The sequence below is a fragment of the Gymnoscopelus braueri genome (genome assembly GCF_963280865.1).
Source record: "Gymnoscopelus braueri genome assembly, chromosome: 5".
Classification (NCBI taxonomy): domain Eukaryota; kingdom Metazoa; phylum Chordata; class Actinopteri; order Myctophiformes; family Myctophidae; genus Gymnoscopelus; species Gymnoscopelus braueri.
Genome location: NC_137606.1, coordinates 45,885,634 through 45,906,169, shown reverse-complemented (window position 1 = coordinate 45,906,169; position 20,536 = coordinate 45,885,634). Strand labels below are relative to the sequence as shown.

The following is a 20,536-nucleotide window of genomic DNA, read 5'->3' as shown; positions in this document are numbered from 1 at the left end:
GTTGCTTCCCCTTTCAAAAGTCTGTGTCCCATAAGAATATAATGAAATATCTGTGTTTATATTTTGTTGTGTAGTCCACTCAGTAACTATTTATTTTCATGTTCACTCTGGCACTATTCTGGCTTAACTAGGATGGAGGAACATTGGGCCATCAAGGAAGATCAGAGTAAACATGACATTGCAATATCAAAAAAGGCACATTGTCCCTTTTTTGTTCTAGTCACTGGAATAGGTTTCGTTAGTGTGCAATGTCTGACCCGTTTTCCCTGTTCTTTCTTGCTATCTCTGTTCTACTTAATTTCATCCACTTTTTAAACACCTGTAAAGTAAACCTGTGATGTGACAATGAAGTTGAAGTTGAATATCTAATTTCTTTGTTTGGATTGTTACCTCAACAAGACCATAAGTGAAAGTCCTTTTATTCGCGATAAACAAACAACACTGTGGACATTTATCACACATTATTGCTATATTGCATATTTCCCCATCGTGTCTTATGGAGTTTTAAATCTTAAATTACTTATATTTCTGCATGTACTGTAGTGTCTGTGTATCACAGGACTGCTGCTCTCTAGTGCCCCCAGTGGGCCCTGGCGGTCCTGCCCTTTGTCTAACCTCAGAGCAGTTCTCTAGGTAAACAAAACAGGCATGTGACTCCAGATTTAAGCAATGCTATTAACAGTCCTGTGGCCCCCGGGCCCTGCGCCGCCTCCGCTGGTCTCACACCACCAGTACACTTAAGAAAATAAGACCGGCTAAGCTCTTGTGGCCTAGTGGAATCCAAGCAGCCGTGCTACAGTAAAATCAATTTAACTTAGTATGAAATTATGGGGTCCATTTTTACTCTGGATTTTACTTTACGGGAGAGCCTGGAAAATAAGTTCTCTCTCTTTTTTTAAAGAGAGAAGGGATAGGGAAGCAGATGGACGGATGACAGATAAGACAGACCGACAAATCCATAGATTTATTGATTTTAGGAGTTGAGCTGCAGCCAGGCTGTCACTCGTTCACCTCACCTCCCTCTCTTTCTATCTCTCTCTCTCTCTCTCTCTGCATTGCATTCCTTCCTGTCTCTCACGTGTGCTCTGAGCTGACCTCACTGTGGAATGAGTGGGAGGTGGACGCAGCCAAAAGTCAGATCTGTGTCAGGCAGTGTAGCAAAGGGAGGAGACATGGGACGGGGAAAGAGAGAGAGACGGAGGGAGGGACGACGGGGAGGCTGGGGAGGAGGACACAGAGAAATAGATAAGAGGTCGAACAGTGGTTCTCATCAAACCTTTTCATGTCGAGGACCTCTCCAAATTAATGTGTTTAACTTTGGCAGCTGACCCCCATCTGAAAAGATAATGACCCCGTACAAGATTTGAGTTGTTAAAATGTTGTTTTTTTTGCAAGATTCTTTGAAACTAGCAGATCTACAAGCTACATAGGGTTAAAATGGTCAAATTGATTTTGATGCTATATTAACTAAATTTGCTGGGGGGGGCGGGCGCTGGAACCCCCTTATGGACCTCCTGGGTGGTCCCTGTACCCCACTTTAACCCATTAATACCTGGAACGCATCTGTGTCACTTTAGATTTCTTTGGCTATTCAAAAATAGCAGATATACAAGCTCATAGCGCGGCACCGAGTGCCGCGCTATGAGCTTGTAGATCTGCTATTTTTTTTTTTTTTTTTTTTTTCAAAAAACTTGTTAGGATTTAGAAAACATTTTTAAGAATGGCCTCAGGTCTTAATGGGTTAAGACGTACTGAGGAGGAGGAAAGGGGCCATCCTCACCCCCCCGCCCCCCTGCCTGTGTTCCTCTGGGACCAGCTGGGACACCCCACATCTCCTGTGTATTTATGTCCTGTGTTTTTGGGTGATGAAACACACCTAGTGATGCAGTTCTTTATGCGACGCTAAACCAGAAACTGCTATGGAGAGACTACTATTGCTATACATTACCACAGTAAAATGCACTTACGACATGTCCTTGTGGTTCCATTTTGTACCCTCTCAGAGTTAAATGAACACTGAGGATTTTCGCAGTGTCTGGTCTGTGGAAAACCGCTGAATGTAGAAAGAGGGACAACAGCTCTCACCGAATCAGACGAGGCCTGAAATAGGCCAAAAAAGAGCTGTTTTTTTTTTAAGGGACCGTGTGACTCTTGTTTCTCAGCCTTGAAGGGAAGAAATAAAGAACGATAAGGTCACACAGACCAGTGCCAGCTGGCTCTGCCTGCCACTTTATTCGATTTAGTCTTCGTCCCTTGGTTTTCTTTTAATGCGTCTTCATTGTCATTTATTGTTTCATAATTGTAGAATTTATTTAAATTTGTATTGATGATAATCTCATGGTCTTTTATTTGATTTCCATATGTGCTCTGTAAAGCACTTTGTGAGCGCTCTGCTTTTAGAAAGTTGCTATAAAAGTGTGTGTGTGTGTGTGTGTGTGTGTGTGTGTGTGTGTGTGTGTGTACGTACTTGTATTCCTATACTTGTGAAGGCCATATGACAATATGTAGAGAAACGAGAGAAAAGATTCTTATGGTTAAAAAGATGTTTAGAGTTAGATTTACGATTGGGGAAAAGATTCAGGTTGGGATTAGATTGATACTTAGTTGCATGCTGGTGTCGTGCACCAAAAAATAGCCAATCTACACGCTCTTGACACGTTGCGAGCTTGTAGATCGGCATGCATGTATTGTAGGTCACTGGTTCTCAACATGGGGTCCGAGGACCTTCAGGGTTCCTTGAGGGGCTTCCGGGGGTTCCCCACCTAAAATTATTGATATATGGACCTGATCTGTAACTCGGAGAGTGTACGAGTGTTTGAACAATCTTTGAGTTAAATTAACACTACAGTGTAGATTGGTGTACCAGAGATAAAACTGTATCAAATAGGGGTCTGTGGCCTAATAAATAATGCTTATCAAACTGGTGTCCTTGAAATTAAGAAGGTTAAGAATCACGTGTGTGTGGGTTGCAGCCTGGATGGCCTTGGCGGCTCATCGCATCACACACGGCAGCCCACGGCTGACGACTTTGACTTTTGTTTAGGCTATCTCTGCTCCGTTCTACAATGTTCCCTCATTATCAGCCTGGGAGAGTAGGCATAACAATTGGATTATTGGGACCATTGTCTCACAGTTCACTTTCTAGTGGTTTCCATCTGTGTGCTTTGGAGGCCTCGATTTCACTGCATCCAAACACTGTCTGGTGCACCAGCTCATTTCACTGATTAGCTCACGTTCCAGCCAGCCAGAGAGGCCAATCAGCTGGTGTTTAAGCTTAGATATGGCACCTATGAGCTTCAGGCAGGGCTGTTTAACAACCAGTAGGTGGTGTCCTGCCTGACTCCAGGGTATACATTCCTCTATGGAAGAGTAGGGAGAGACCACCTCCAACCACTGCAGATGTACTAGTTATATTGTATTAACATACTCTGCCATACAGATTGGTTAAAATAACATTTTATTCACATATTTGGACACCGCTCTACTACTAGATAATTAAGAAATAAAAACATGCCACATGTAACACACAGTACGTCTGACCCACCATAATCAAAAGGATAACGCAAAAAACAAACAAAAAAACAACGCTGTTGGGTGCATGAAATGGATAGAGATAGAGTGTGTGTGTGTGTGTGTGTGTGTGTGTGTGTGTGTGTGTGTGTGAGAGAGCAGGGGGGGGGCTCTACAGCCTCTAGCCCTCTGCCTCTTCCTGCTCCCCTCTGGGGGATGAGGCTTATTTACCCAGCCCAAACGTCATCATAACAATCAAGTAGGGATAGTTCCTGTCCCACTTCCTGTCCGGGGTGCCCCTGATGTGTTCTGGGTAAACAATCAGGCGTGGAGAGTTTCCCCTGACTTGCCAAGTCATTAGTGCTTAACTGTGCTTTGACTCCTCCACAGGACTAGTGGGCAAGCACTGCTGTGACTCCCCACAGGGCTAGTAGGCAAGCACTGCTGTGACTCCCCACAGGGCTAGTGGGCAAGCAGTTGTGACTCCCCACAGGGCTAGTGGGCAAGCGCTGCTGTGACTACCCACAGAGCTAGTGGGAAAGGAGTTGTGACTCCCCACAGGGCTAGTGGGAAACGAGTTGTGACTCTCCACAGGGCTAGTGGGCAAGCGGTTGTGACCCTCCCCTTTCATTTGATCCAATAGTAACTTTCGCTCAAGCAGCTCCGGACTTCACTTCTCTGACATGTCTAGAATTCTACGTTCAGGTAATTTGTTTACTTGAGCCCAGCTGAAAGAAAGACACTTAATTTGCATTTCATTTTTTTCGTGCCGGTTCAAACTGCCATTTAAAATGTACCTGACAGATGGCTGGGAAAACGGATTGGCTGGCGAGTAAGGATATTTCCCTGCTCCATTCATGAAGCATTAAAGAAAGCATCCTGAAAGGCCACATTTTTTTGACAGCTAATTACACAGTAGCTTTGGGGGCTCATCGCCATGTGTGTGTTTCAGTTTAGCGGACGTGGCGTTATATAGCCTGCGCCCAGGTCAGGACGGATGGCCTGGCAGTGGCTGGGCGTTCCCCTTGCGCTTCCTGGACTGCAGAGGGAGGAACTGGCAGAGCTCAGTAAATGACCGGTCTCTGTGAGGACAGGAAAATAAAAGCTAGTGCCACAGGGTGGAGCGGGAGTGTTGATAATAAATGTCCCTCTCTCATTTCCGAAGGGTCAGTGGACCGCAACACTGATGCGAGTCTGTCTAATCAAACCATACTTTATTCTACAGATTGTTGGGGTTATAGTGCAGTAATAGAGAAGGGTAGAAAAGAGATGGAGATAGTTCATTTAACCCAGAGAATGTACGCTCTCAGTGCCATTGTCTTACATAATAATAATGTCGGCCGGCCAGCCGTGTGTGTGTGTGTGTGTGTGTGTGTGTGTGTGTGTGTGTGGTGGATGTACGTACAAGCAGGAGTATTTCTCTCGTTTTCTGTCTCTCTCCCTCGCTCTCTGGCTCTCTTTATTTGTCTGTCTCTCATCGACTCTTTTTAGTTGCTCTCTCTCTCCCTTTCTTTCTGTCTTTATTTCTTGCCTTCTTGCAGTAATCTTTCAGTCACTCAGTAGGCACTGGAGCAAAAAAGGAAAAAAGTGCAAATCCAATCAGCCTCCTCCTGGCCTAACCGTCATCCGGGCCTGGGCCAAACACACTTCCACAGACCGGAGCCGAGCTCAATTTGTCTCCGTCTGACACCCCGTCTGCTTTTTCAGCTCCACAATTGAGCACCGTTAGTGTTGCCAATTCTGGACGGGCTATTCTGACGATGTGTGCTTTGTTATTTATCATGAGGTGGGGGCCTGGGTTGTCAATTAAAACGTCTCTTTCTATACTCTCTGAAATGGTGCTTGAAAAAAGCTAGTTTATACATCAGGCATTGCATGCAGGCATTCGATGAAGTCTAAATCAGCCTTTAAGATCGCCGTCTCCAGAACCCCACACCATCCCCCCCTGAACTCTTGTTTCCTGTGTCACCCCGGTGCTGTTGTTTCTTTCAGCTTTCCTGCTGTCCGTCTCGATAGAGAACAAAATACTAAAGGCTCTTGTCTGTACTGCTATACCCATTCCAGAAAATAAAATAACATTTCTCCACAGTGTCTGACCACCGTGTCGGTCCCATAACACACTTTATGAGGAAAGTGACTTGGCTCTGACTTCCAGCCAGTACTCTCCTCGCTTTTATGGCCTTTTAATGATTGGGTGCATTAACCCTCTCCTCTCCTCTCCTCTCCAAATGTACCACTTAATCCCTGTTGAGTTCCCAGGGGTCTGACCATTGGCCCCCTCCTTGGCCTATTGTGACACATTGTTAGCTTGTAGATGGTCTATTTTCACCCAATGTTCATCTATTGCTGGTGAAGTTTCGCCTGTTATGGCATGCGCAAAATAGTGATCCTAGTGTTCATGTGGTTTTTAACCATCTCTCCTCTCCTCTTCGTCTCCAGGCCCTGGCAGCAAATGCGGGGACGGGCTTTGCCGTGGCGGAGCCACAGGTGGCCATGTTCTGTGGGAAGCTCAACATGCACGTGAACATCCAGACGGGTCGCTGGGAACCCGACCCCTCTGGGAGCAAGAGCTGCGTCGGAACCAAGGAAGGCGTTCTGCAGTACTGTCAAGAGGTGAGTTGTACTGCACCATACTGACTCTGAAAAATATGTACTTATGTAACTGTGATCAGTGTTGGGCAAGTTACTAAGGAAGTGTAATAAGTTAACTCTTTACTTATTACTCCTTTTAAAAAGTAACAAAATGACTTAAGTAATTTGTTACACTACTTGTTATACTCCTTGTTACTATATTACTCCCCCCCCCCCCCCCCTTCTTCTGAAAAAGGGATACAATACAACTTGTGTAGCCAGCTCCTTTTTCGACCTGAAACACTTTATTGGAACAATAATTAACCTTACAGGATGAGTCACCAATCAGCCAAACTGCTCAAGTAAGGCAGAGTTACGTGGGTTAGTAACTGTAATATAATTACTGCTTTAGCAATTGTAATTTACTCTTACACTGCTCATTATTGGGGAGCATAATAATATTACTGTAATATATTACTTTACTGTACTGCCCATCACTCACTGTGATACACACAAACAAAGCCCTTTTATAGCAACATGTAACTTGATTTGTAGTCCTGATGTTTGGAGGTTTTGAAAACTGTCTGATTCCTTGAGTAAAAACAAGTAGCCTCTTGTTTGTGATATGCACATGGTATTGAGCCATTATGAGATTTCAATGTAAATTATGATATATTGTGTTGTAGGAAGTGAGTCGGCGTAAACCCCATTATGTGGAACGACTGGCTGACGCTACAGATGCTATTGTTGGCAGGCCCTCGCCTAAAGACCATCATTTAGAGTACATCGGAATAGCTGTTATTACAATTGGCAACACCTCGCTGTTGTTCATTATTGCCTTTTTCCCCTCATGATAAGGCTATCGGCAGTCCCACTCTCTAACCCCTGTCAATGTATCTTTTTAAAAGTTTTATTTAATGGCGTAGCTCTGTAGGGGAGAGTCTTGGCTGCGAGTCTGTGTGTGTGTTTGTCCGGGGCTAATCTCGAAAACCACTGGACCGATCAGGGCCAAATTTCTCGTGCACACTGCTAGTAGGCCAAGGAAGTACATTTTATTGTATGTATTTTATTCACATAATTGTGTTTCTATATTTTTTATTGGAAGTCTATGGCGGTGGATTGGGCTGAAACCTTGGCCAAATATGGATATGGAGCCACATGTCAAAGATACGTCATCGGTGACTGACATCATAGACTGGCCACATGAAAGCCACGCCTTTATTAGACCCCGACTTGTTTATTTATTTGCTTCATAAACATGAAGTGCATCTGTAATGCATAGCCATGGATATGAGCCTTTACCCACCCAACATCCCCCAGGCACCCACTCAATCACTCACTCAAGAAAATCGCAAAGAAGGCAGGACAATAATGCTTAATTTACACTGACAATAGCCGATCTACAAGTTCAAAGCTTGTCGCAGAATAGATGCGACACGTGGTGAGCTGGCAGATATGCTATTTTCGGCGTGCGACACCATCGTATATAGTATATACAAGTAAGACGCGCGAACGCGGTAGGCGAACGCAAAAAAAGAAAAAAAAGAATGAAAAAAAATATTTAAAAAAAAGTAAGCAATAATTTTTTTTTTTTTTTTTTTTTTAAATCTGCGTTAAAAGGAGCATCTTAGAAAAATACAAATTCCCCAAAAAAAAACTTGGAATGTTTTTGAACAATTCAACAAAGTGTTTGAAGTGCCTGTTTCACCCACTTCCGGGGGGCGGAGCCAAAATCCGAGCCCGATGTATTTGTTCGTAGACCCCCACTTAGGGGGGGTAGAAAAAGTTTGGGAGCGATTCGGGCACTTTTCATTTAACATGGGGTTTCAATGGGGAGTTTTTAGGAGCCTTCTCCGGGGCGTGGCTTCCGGGGGAAGGGGCGGGCTTAAACGCAACCTTGACAGGTGTGTTCAGTTTTCAAAGACCTTTCATTTGATGTATGGTACGTCTAAATTGGACATTTACTTATCTCAGAGGAGCTGCACGCAGGCAGTGCACACAGAGACACAGAGACACAGACAGAGACACAGTGCACACAGAGACACAGAGACACAGAGACACAACCCAAGCAGGGTTACATAGTAAGCTCCACTTGGTCGGAGGCGCCTCCTCCCGCGTTCGCAATCATGCTTCAGAATGACAGACACCATTACATCACGTACCAGACCCTTAACATCTTACATATTCACTTTATACATTTATGTTTGATGAGCGTCCTACTGAAGACTGTGACTCTTTTGAGTCACTTCAAGAGTTGCGTCCGCTGACTTTACACCTGTAGATGGTGATATCTCCACTTTACGCCTGTAGATATCTCCAGCCTTAAAAGTTGAATGTGCTCCCTAAAATAAAGCAAGGGGGTGTTACATTTCCACTCAGCCTTCTGTGAGAATTCTTGGATCGCATGTATTGATGACATTTGGATGGCATTTGAGGGGGACTGTGCCTTGCACACCGAACAGATGGCATCTGAAGATGGCAAAGTGGGGATTAGCGCGTTCGCACTCAAGCTTTGCTTATCTCTCCCTTCTCATTCTGTCCCGCCTGCCTGTCTCTCGCTCTCCCCTCTCGCCCACTCTCCCTCTGCCACGCCCACCCCGCAGATGTATCCTGAGTTGCAGATCACCAATGTGGTGGAGGCCAACCAGCCAATCAGGATTGAGAACTGGTGCAAGAAGGAGAAGAAGGTGTGCAAAGGACACGCCCACATCGTGGTGCCTTACAAATGCTTAGGTAAGACACTGGACCAGCAATGAATCTTAACTTGTTTAATTTCAAGGACCCGATCTACACTGTAAAATCCTTTGTGTTCATTTAACTCTGAGAGTGTGCAAATGGAACCAAATGCACCCTACCCATTTGGTAGTTAATATGTCAAAAGTAGAAAAATGTAATAGTAATAGTATGTCAATAGGTATCGTCAAACGTGATTCTCTGTGGGGAGCCTGGTTGAGTAGAACAAAAATAATATTTCTTTATTATAATAATTGTGTGCTTGGGTGGTGCAGAATGGGAGCTTCCCACTGGCAGTAGAGTGGTGGTAAAGAGATGGAGGATTCATTGGCATAATGACTAAATTGCTAGAAGAAAGATGTCAATTGTAAACACACACACTCAAAATAATTGTGTCCAACTATATTTGTCTGCAAATACGGCAGTATTACTTTCAAGTCGTATGTTCCACTGCTACTGTTCAGCGGTTGGGAAATCCACTTTAGAGCACTCAAAACTGATCTTCATATTTGGTATTCCCTATTGAGTGTTCCCTACCACCCCTCCCTCTGAATTAGCCTCCCACTCAGCATAGAGATATGGTGGATTATGAACCAGCTAAGCCACAGGCAGAGAGGTGACACAGTGCAATAATATCGGAGCACGATTCAGTAGACTAATCCTTGGCCTTGAGCTTGCTGATTGAGGAGGTCCGGTCTGCTGGAAGAGAAGCACCTTAATGTCTCTCAACAACGGATGGCCTGGAGGGGGAAAGCCATTATTGTAAGGGAGGCTTGTCCAGCAATAAAGCACAATCTTATCATCCCACCCCGCAACCGCCCCACCCCCCCCCCTCCTGCCCACAGACAGTGGTCGTAAACTAACTCAGACACACAGGGTCATGAGAGAGAGAGAGGCTGGTTTTATTACTAACCATTTCTCCACTATCATCCACGCTGCCCTCTGTGTCTCTAACGGCTCGGTAAACCACTGTATTCTACTTTATTCTGCTTTATTAAATGTCAGGACAGATCATCCCGAAGAAAGTTGTTCGGCACAAGTCTTACAAACGCAAAAAACACTAGGCCTACTACTGCCTTTTCTCAACAAAAGACCACTGTAGCAGTAGTTCTCAACGTGGGGTCTGGGGACCCCCAGGGCAGGTATCCTTGAGGTTGTTTCCAAGGGGCCCCCAGCTAAATGATTTCATAGTTGGGAACCAAATGGACCATTACAGCTCTGTAACTCCGAGAAGGTCCAGAGATTCAAAAGTCACGTCAAATGGGGGTTTGTGGTCTAATGCATATCAAACTGGCGGTCCTTGTTATTAAACGGGTTGAAAATCACTGTACTATAGTATATCAACATGACACTTGTGATGTCTAAACCTCAGTATCAAGGAACGGATTATGGGCAGGTATGAAGTTCATATAAGGAGTTCAAAATTAAACCAATAACACAGAATTACAGACAGTAAGTACATGAACATACTGGACTGATATGTAGTGCAACGGTACATTTCAGAACATACATTCTGACTGTACACCAGGGGTGTCAAACTTATTGTAGGCCATGGGCTGGACTGGGCCAAATGCGACGCATTGAGAACGCATGCATCTACCTTAGTTTTCCCCAAACCTGCACTCATGTCTCTCTGCAATAGCAACAAAATATTTCACGTCATGAATTTTGTTTGTTAGGAAGAACATTGCCGAGCAAGCATTACTTTTATGATTGGAATTAACTTGCATTCATAGGCTACAAACAAGTTGAGATGAGAGATGAGAAAACAAACAATGCTATTTTGTTCCGTTTTAGTATCCCCACCCGTTTCCATTAAGAAACCACAGTCTAGAGTCCACACTATGCATTAGACTGCTGACAATGCACATAGCTTGCACTGGAAGAATTCTGTAAATTCTGTAATAATCGTCGTCTTGTCCTAAATACGTTTGAGAAGAAACCTTTTACAAACGCCTATATCCAGTTCTGGTATCCCTCTTGCCTCGTCAATGGAGCGGTGCCGCTTGGCTCGGATGAAAAAGCCATTAGTGGTAGCTTTGGACTGTGAAATGGGCCACCGTTCAAGAACATTCTTGGCAAATGGCGAGAGGAGGCTTTTGGGAAATTCAGGGGACAGCAAAACACCAGGTCCAAAGTGGCCAATCAGTGCACCGTAAATTCAGGAGTGTTAATTTAACATTCCGGATTTTACTGTACGAGTGTGACTTAGCTTGGAGCATATGCAGTCTTGAATGTAACGTAACCAGAATTCTCCTTAATTTTCATTTTAAATTCTAGCTGTGCACAGTATTTGACATTCTCATGTTTGCTGCTCACAGAAAAAATTATCAGTGTTAATTTACCCATTTGTAACTCTGAGACTGTACAAATGGAGCGGGTCTATTTGGTTACACTTAGAATTACACTGAGGATTTTACGGCAGAAGATAGTCATATCTGACACATCCCAGAGGCAAAATAAATGCTTTAATTGCGTCTTGTGGTATTTGTAATTGTGTGGTAGATTATAAATCAATACACTGCTCCCATTCTTTGTTTTATTTTGCTCCTAAAATCCTTAGCACAGTGGTTCTCAAACTTTTTAAATTTCAAGGCCCCCCCATAAGTGAGTTACAGAGGGTCCATTTGGAACCCCCATCAAGGAACTCTGAGGGTCCCTGGACCCCACTTTGAGAACCACTGCCTCAGCAGACAGGGATAGTGCTCCAAGACCTTTCTGTTCCAGTGTGGTTGCTGTGTTGGTCACTAACATTTGATGGTCTCTGACCCCCTTCCTCGCCCTGCTCACCTGTCTCTGTTCTCTCTTTACTCTCATATACCACCATCAATAACCCAAGACGTTTCATTATGAATCAGTGACAGCGTTGCCACTAAGCGTTTAATTAAAACAAGATCCCATCCCATCTTTGGGTGTAATTAAAGAGCCTTATGGCCTGCCCTTTCACATTATTGCAGTATTGGAGAAGTACTTTTTCTTTGCTGAAGTGAAAGTAGCAATACCACAATCTAGAAATACTCTGTTACAAGTAAAAGACCTGCGTTAAAAAATTGTTAAGGAAAATAACAAAACTATCTTTATCATTATACTTACAGTAGTACGAAATGTAAAAGTAGTCATTATGCAGAGAATTATGCCCATTTCACGATCACATTGAATTGTAATTAGTAATGCATTAATATGTTCATCACTTTAATGTTGCAGCTGGTAAAGGTGGGGCTGATGTTAATTACTGTATGTGCTGCTGGGTAGATTAACATTATAATACATCTTCATTTACACAGTGCAATGCATGTTTTGTATTAATAATCAAAATATGGAAAGTAATAAGTAACTAAATCTCTCGGATAATTATAATAGACTAAAAAGTACAATATAGTGGAGTAGAAGTATAAGGGGGGAAATGGAAATACTCAAGTAAAGTGAAAACTACCTCAAATTGTACAATAATTATTTTCAAGGCTGGTAAAGAGCCAGGAGAACAGAACACACGCTCTCCACTGCTTGGTTATGAGGAGACTGATTGGATAGAAGAGACAGATGGAGACAGGGGAGCATCTAGGGCGGTGACGCTACTGCTTCAGAGGATTGCTGGTTAATTATTTAATCAAGCGTGTTCGGCGGCATAATTGAAGGGTTTGGGATCATAATCCTACATGCCATAACAGGTCTTTTGTTGTCTGGTCACGTGCGAAGAGGCTCTTAATTTCACCCAGCTCCTGTTTCATACTGTATCACAAGGGACCACACAATGACCAAGTCATATTGGAAAAAGTTGGTGGCTTTTTGAACCGGCAGGAATACCCATGATGCATAGCACAAACAGGCAGTTAGAGCTGACCTAGAAACGGTTATGTTCAACTAATTTAGAAATAGTTTGTTCAATTCAGCTATGATCAAAAGTTTAGGTATACATTTAGAAACGATTACGTTTAGGTATTATGTTCAAGGACCATACTGGTGGTCTGGTATGTTTGGCACAAGTTATTTTGTTTAGGCATTAGGTTATAGATGGTTATGTTTCGGTTAAGTTTGGAAAGTTATGTGTATGTACAGTATATAACAGTATATGTGTTTGTGTCTGTCTCCGTTTCTGCATTCGCAGACACACAGATGTACACATTCACACATGAGTGACAATGAAAGGGAAATGGAGCAGGTGGAACTGCACCTCAGACGACACTATTAATGAGGGTCAAACTGTCTGTCCATGACAAGCTAATAGGTTTCAAATGAATAATGCAAGTGCAAAGAGAGAGCGAGGCTGAGTGATAGAGAGAGAAAGAGAGGATATAACTCCATGTACCAGGCCAGCAAACAATGTGACTGTTGTTCCTGTTGGCTGTATAATCTCTGCAGCGTGAGGTCTTTGTCAGACGGCAGAGGATTATTTTAGAGTCTCTTTCTTCCCCCCCCCCCCCCCCCTTTCATTATTATGTCCCTGCCAAGCGGCGGCGGACAGCGGAACACGTGACTGGAGTGTGGGTCCATGTGTGCTGGCCTGTGTCTTGGATAAGGGATTGTGCTTGGGGACAATGGAAGATAGGGGCCATTCTCCAGGTTCAGCAAATAAACAAGCATAACCCAGACCCCTTTATCTGTTTTGTTTGAATCTCACCCCCAACCAGTATCATTATCCGTTCTCTCTACCCCCGCCTTCCTGTAACAAAACAGAAAAACAAGTAGACAGGAAAAATGTGCAGTTAACTCATTGGCCGCCATTATCGCATTAATGCGATCTAATAAATAGCGCGCCTGGCCGCCAGGATCGCATTAATGCGATCTATGGTCTTTATTGATCTTTATGCTCTGATCACGCTATTCTGTTATGAATCAGGCTAAGTTTCAGGTTCCACTTACTTCAACCACCACTGCATCCGGTTTCATGACTTGGGTTCCGTTTCCGGTTTTACATTTCCCCCCCCCAGTCATTTTCGACCATAATAGGGAAACAAACGGTTTTTCACACGCTATGAAAAACGATCGGAGACCTCCCCTCCTATAATCTATGGTCTGGGTGACGAACAGTCATCCCCGTTGTGTATCACATCGTAATTTTCGCCGATCACAGAATCTGAGACATTTCACTTCCGGTTCATGTGTTTGACTGTGTGAGTGGGTGTGGGGGGGGGCGAGTGTGATCGAGAGGCGATCAAGCTGGTATGTGCTGCTCTCTAGTGGTGGAACGATCAAAACGATTCAACTGTCCAGCTAGACTTTCTATATGTGAATTAAATAACGAAACAAAAAAACACGAAAATCGCTGGCAAGGGCTGCTATGAACGAGGTTTTAACTCTGGCAGTCAATGAGTTAATGTTGGAGGTATTGTGTTTAGATTTTCTTTCGTTGCCCAGTCAATAAAGGCGCTGGCATGAGACAGCACAGTCACTCTTGCAGTATCTTGTAGCCTGTCGTTTGTCCATCCATAAACCCAGGCTTCGGTTGGGTTTACTTTGGACTTTGACTGTGCTTACACCCCCTGGCCTCTAGAGAGGGAATTGACTGATTAAATTTACACATAATATTTAAGGTGATGCAAACAGAGGGTAGAGAACGGGGTTGGTAGTCACGAGAATGCTAATAACATTATTCTTCATGGTGGCTGCCATCCTGTGCTTATAAATTGCCTGTGGATACAAACTCAGGCTACTGCTGCAGTTGGATAATCAAAGTACCATTCTCTTTGCACCCTTAGGCACTGGCATGCACAACAAGTAACCACTGGGCTCTTGATGTAATTCCCAATCCACCAGTGGATGTGGTTGGTAGGGGTGTACAAATGACTGGTCATATACCTAATACAGTACTGTTCAAATAAAATAAATCCAGTTTTCTTAAACCTTTCCATATTTTATAGAAAATAAGACTCAACAAGTTAAAAGTCTAAACACAAAATTGTGTGTTTGTGTCCATAGATGCATTGATTAAAAATGGCTAATGTACCTAATGTCTGGGTGGTATAGAGGCAACACACCGTGACAGCCTGGGTTTAGCTCGTGGCTGCGGTGCTTCCGTCTCGGGGAAACTCCAACGAACATAGTTGGCTGGAAGGGAAGACGGCAGGGAATTGTGTCCTTGTTGGAGCACTACTAGCGATGCCCGCTTGTTGGTTTTGGGCGCCTGGTTCAGTGGGGAGGGGATCTGGGTGAGATGGCATGACTTTTGTTTACTTCTTAATGAACTGAGAGCCACAGTTATCCATGTGTGCTGCTCTATTTCAGATCTATGCACAGATCTTCAAGCTAATGACGTGTCGTTAGCTTGAAGATCAGTTCTTGTTTGCAAGCGACGGTGCAGTACGCCCGCAGTACAAATGAGGCATCGGTTTTCATCGCGGATACAGATTTTTGACCCGTCGTCACATACCTTCGAGTGCTTCAAAGGCGCGCAATGCAGTGCAGCCACGCTAGCGGGCATCTGATCGAGACTGTAGGTCACAGGAAATAAGGATGAATGGGAGTAGATGGAGAGGAGGTCAAAAGAAATAGGAGCGATTGCGCGGACACGCGAGTGTGCGTGCCTGCCTGCCGCACGCAGACACTTCCATGCGCGCGCGGAGTCGGTGCTGCAGTGCTGGCAAGGCACAGCTGCTCTCCAAACACCCCCATCCATCACCCACTGCGGTGTGACTGCACAGGCAGGCTGCTGCTCATAAGCCAGGCAACCCAGTTTTTTTGTGTGTGTATATGAGAGAGAGAGAGAGTGAGAGAGCAAATGAACTCGTGATAGATAGAGACAGATATAGAGAGGTAGTGGGAGAGACGGTGAAAGAGATGAAAATAAATAAATAAATAAGAGAGAGAGATGAAGGACGAGGAAGATGGTGGTGAAAGAGAGATGAGTTGAATAATTGAGTGTAGGAGTGAGGTCTTCAGTCAGATCCAGTCTGGCCTGGAGCCACTGGGGGCCGCAGACACAACACCATGGTTCCCACTCAGATGTCAAGTCAGTTTTTAGATCAAAACGTTGAGATGATGCCAAGAATGAAAATGTGATTCAGGCGCATTTCCATCAGTTGGGCCGTGAATGCATAAAACTACAAAATGAAACACAATGGATTGGACTCAGTCAAATTAATGTCAAAATTGGCCATGTTGCCATGTTGATTATTTGACAAATGTGCTTCATGCTTTTTTTTATCACATTATTTTATTTTTTTAACCACATGAACCCTAGCGTCCCAACATAGGTGAAGATTTGGCAAAAATAAGCGAACATTGGGTAAAAGATCTATGTTGTGAGCTTGTAGATCTGCTATTTTGTGCCTAGAAATTTGGTGTAGAGGGGAAAAATGTGGTCATTGCCAACGACCCCCACCCACCCATGTGTGTACACTTCGCCTCCCGAATGTAACCCCCAGGCCTTGGCGGTGGGTGGGCTGGTATTTAACCTGTACGCCACCCTGACACCTCGCTTCAAGGAACTGTCATCGATGTGACGTTTCCGCTCACCTCTTTGGATGCTGCATATCCGAATCTGTGGCGGAAATGCTGCTGTTCTCCTGAGCTCCTTTTTCTCTCTTTGTGGGGGGTGGGGAGGGTGTGTGTGTGTGTGTGTGTGTGTGTATGTGTGTGTGTGTGGGGGGGTGTTACTCGCTCTGCCTCCTGGGCGGAGATGGGAAGCAGCTGGGCTCCCCCCTGCTGCTATTTCCAGCTCTCTCTCTGCCGTCTTCTTGTCCTCTCTCGCTACCCTCTCATTTTCCAAAACACTGCCTCTTCACCACCCGCTCGCTGCCTGGCTGGCCTGTGTGAACTGTAAAGTGGTCCGGTGACTCTGCCTCCAGCCAGGTTCGAGGCAAACCGCTAAATGAGCGGTTAGGACAAGTCACCACGCTGCCTCTGAAACCTCTACACTGTCATTGTGTCGTTTAGTTGTGTTTAGTTGAGCCCATCGCTGGGCTCTTGGACTTTGCCCTCTGTCTTTCCCCCTCCCCTTGGCACTTTCTCTTTTTCCTCTCTTTATTTACTTTTTCCGTATTTATTTTCTTCATTGAGACAGACAGTTAAGAAAGCTGAAGGGAGACAGTGTAGGAGAGACAGGCAGTAAGAAAGCTGAGAGGCAGATGGTGAAGGAGATGCAGACAGTATGAAAGCTGAGAGGGAGACCGAGAAGGAGAGGCAAACAGTAAGACAGCTGAGAGGGAGACGGTGTAGGAGAGGGAGACTATAAGAAAGCTGAGACTGTATAGGAGAGGAAACGCAGGACTCATTAACAACCAGCTCTATCATTCACTTTATCTCTCAATCCACCAGCCCCGCCTCTGTCTTTTCATAGCAGTGTTTCTGCCCGAGTGCCTTGACATTCCGCCTGTCTCTCAGCTGTCCTCGTCCTACCCAATCCACCCTGCGACCCCTGTGCCCTATACGCTTACATTCACCTGGTATGTGCCATGCAGAACTTTTGAATAAACCTCCGAGGACTATGTGTCTTTTATTTCTTGCCTTTGTTCAGTTTGTTCTAGAGAACATCTGCAGTGCCCTTTGATGGTGTGATAAGATGCTCGCACGTACTTCTAATCAAATCCCACCTACGCTGTCTACCTCTCAGCTTTACTACTGTCTCCCTACACTGTCTCTCTCTCAGCTTTCTTTCTGTCTTCCTCTCAGCTTTACTACTCTCTGTTTCTCCTACACTGTCTCCCTTTCAGCTTCACTACTCTTTCTCTCCTACACTGTCTCCCTCTCAGCTTTACTACTATTCCTCTCCTACACTGTCTCCCCCTCAGTCTTTCCTGCCGTCTGTATCTACTACCCTGTCTCCCTCTTAGCTTTCCTTCTGTCTGTCTTTCCTATACTGTCTCCATTTCAACTTTCCTACTGTCTCTGTCCAACTACTGTCTCTTTCTCAGCTTTCCTACTGTCTGTCACCTTCGCTGTCTCCCTATCAGCTTTCCTACTATGTGTCTCCTATGCTGTCTCCCTCTGAGCTTTTCTACTAGTCTGTCTGTCTGTCTGTCTCTCCTACCCTTTCCTCCTTGAGAGAAGAAAATTCTAATGCAAATTCAAATGAATGCAAATGAATCAGACCAATGCCACAGATGCCCTCCCTGTGGAGAGTCGGGTATTACCTCTGTAGAGTCATGGTGTGAAATCGAATCTAGTGGCCTTTTCAATCACAGAGTTTTGGATGAACCTGTAAAGGCGGCCCAGGAGGTAAGTGCAAGAGGGGATTGAATCTCTCTCGGGTCCATGGTGGCATGATCAAATAGTTTCAAGCTTTAAACATCCATTTGATTCTACTACCTCTGAAATGAAATACTCCTGAGAGGAAAACTCTCAGGGGCAGATATGAATGATTTTTGATTTAGTTAGTTTTCTTGTTTTATGTGTTTAACTGGGGCCATGCACAACATAACCATGGGGACAGAGTTGGCTATAGCAATTTGCATCTGTGTTCCCCCTGGCCAGTAAGATGTTAAAAGCAATACAGACAATTAAAAACAATACAATTAACTAAGTTTACAAGTGGTACATCACCTACGGTATAAAACATCACGCATTCACCTACTGTACATATGATACTCTCCATGTCGGAGAACAGTTGGTTCCATACAAGGGTTCAGATCAATGATCACATGATTTGTTTTTCTTGAGCCATGTTTTAAAAAAAATTCATGTGGATTTCGGGATCCACATGGGAACGGCCTGGCTCCAATGTGGATCTATGAAATCAGTCGAGGCGACTATGACGTATGACTGAATTTGGGCAAGGTTTCAGCGTGACCAGAGACCCATTGACTTCCGTAAAAATTAAAGTTAAATATTTCAAAAAGTATAAAACACACAAATAGTGGAGGTACCCCTGTGGTGTGTGTGTGTGCACAAGAGATGGGCGCTGATTAGCTCCAGACAGACAGAGAGACATACCCTCTTCTAGTTGGTTAGACTCCTGCAGAGCCACAGCGTAAAAAAAAATGCTAAAGCTTGTGCACTCTCTGATATGCATGGGAACTGAGTTCCATTTGCAGTACTTGCTACTCTGACTGAAAATGCCGATTGTCCAAAAGTTTCTAAAATTTTAGCTGAGCAGATCGAATTGCGTCTTACCACACTCCAGTCCTCTGCTTGCACGCCTGGCTCAGCCACCGTGCACTGAGGGGGGGGGGGGGGCTGAGCGAACCAACACAGATCAGTGACTAATGGTTTGGATTGGTTTGTTTGTTGTTTCAGTGGGCGAGTTCGTCAGTGACGTGCTGCTGGTTCCTGAGAAGTGCAAGTTCTTCCACAAGGAGCGCATGGACATGTGTGTCAGCCACCAGCAGTGGCACGGCGTGGCTAAGGAGGTAAGGAGACAAAAATTATTTATACGCGCCAGTCGCCACCGAAAATAGCCGATCTACAAGCGCTGTGAGCTTGTAGATCGGCTATTTTCGGTGCCAAGTCTAAATCAAGTCACACTCCCACCATACAATTACTGCTGATTGGTCCTCCGGTAGGGAGGGTTTTACCATCAACGTTTCTCTTCCTTTCTGCTAGCACAGTGGTTCTCAAACTGCGGTCCAGGGACCCCCATGGGCCCTTGAGGAGTTACAGGTCTGTAACTCTGAGAGTGTACAAATTGACCCATAAGGGTCCATTTGGTTCCATTTGTACACTCAGTTAGGATTTTATAGTATTAGGGTCCCATGAGATGGAATGTTGACAAATGGCCTCATGCATATCAAACTGGGGGTCGTTGAAATTAAGAAAGATTGAGAACCACTGTGCTAGCAAACTAGTATCACTTTCACCTCTCTCCATCCTCATCTCTCTCCTGGTCCTTTTCTTGCCTCTCTTCCTAATCCTCTCCCTTTCTTCATTTCTGTTCCTCTCCCTCTATTCCTGCGCCCTCCTTTCTCTCTCCTCATTTCCCTCTTGCATTTCCTCTGCCTCTCTCTCTCATTCTCTCTTTCTGCACCTGTCTGTGTGAGTCTCAGAGGCCCTCTGATCACTGGCTGGATGGTTGTTCCTCCCATCTCCACTGTTAATCAGATTAGCGTTGTGACTGTAATGCAGCTTAATCCCAGAGGGCAGCTCTGGAACCTGGGAGTGGGGGGGGGCACTCTCAAATCACACCAGAGAAAGTAGCTCTATAGTCCAGCCTACAGACCCTCTGCTCCACTGGCTCTCTGCTTGGCTCCCAGCCTCACTCTGAACTTTACCAGGGTGACTTACTGACTGAACTTTAACAGGGAGACTTGGGCGCCATTTCCACTGAGAACGCTATCATGTCCAAAGTGCTCGCATGCAGCGTGTATTAACACCCACAACGTTCAAACCGATCAACCATTGCTGTGCTCAAATGTCCTGATCTATGTTATTGGAACAAATATATTAGCTTAAACAAAGTAAACAGGCTTCACATGGTTCAACGTCTGATCGTAAATTACCTGGGTTGTCAGACACAGCCAGGAGGATCAAAAGAGCAGCGCTCCTCTCCTCTCCTCTTCCAGATTGAAGCGCCGCGAGCGCTGCACCAAAAACGCTGGGTGTCGGGAATGCTGAAGCGCGATGCTCGGGCGCTCTAAAGTGGAGCGCACAGCGTGTCTTTACCATAGAAATGCATGGCAGTTCTCAGTGGAGATGGTGCCTTACTGACTGAACTTTACCAGGGGGACGTTTGAACAGCAGGAGGCGGGTTAGTGAAGTGGACTTGCTGACCTTGATGTCACCAGTTTGAAAAGCCCCGGACTGGATGGGGGATAACGGGTGGGGAAGGTGCATGAGAAAACCTACCTAATAT

The 20,536-nt window shown here is 44.8% G+C and overlaps 1 protein-coding gene across 5 annotated transcripts in view; it reads left to right on the top strand.

The window, feature by feature from the left end:
* aplp2 (amyloid beta (A4) precursor-like protein 2) overlaps nucleotides 1-20,536 on the top strand; it is an 87,248-nt gene that overhangs the window by 29,900 nt on the left and 36,812 nt on the right. For all 5 annotated transcript variants that reach the window (XM_080429027.1, XM_080429026.1, XM_080429025.1 and 2 more), the window contains exons 2-4: nucleotides 5,950-6,123; nucleotides 8,685-8,814; nucleotides 18,985-19,097. In XM_080429027.1, coding sequence (XP_080285153.1) covers nucleotides 5,950-6,123; nucleotides 8,685-8,814; nucleotides 18,985-19,097 — 417 coding nt within the window. The remainder of the gene's footprint in view (nucleotides 1-5,949; nucleotides 6,124-8,684; nucleotides 8,815-18,984; nucleotides 19,098-20,536) is intronic.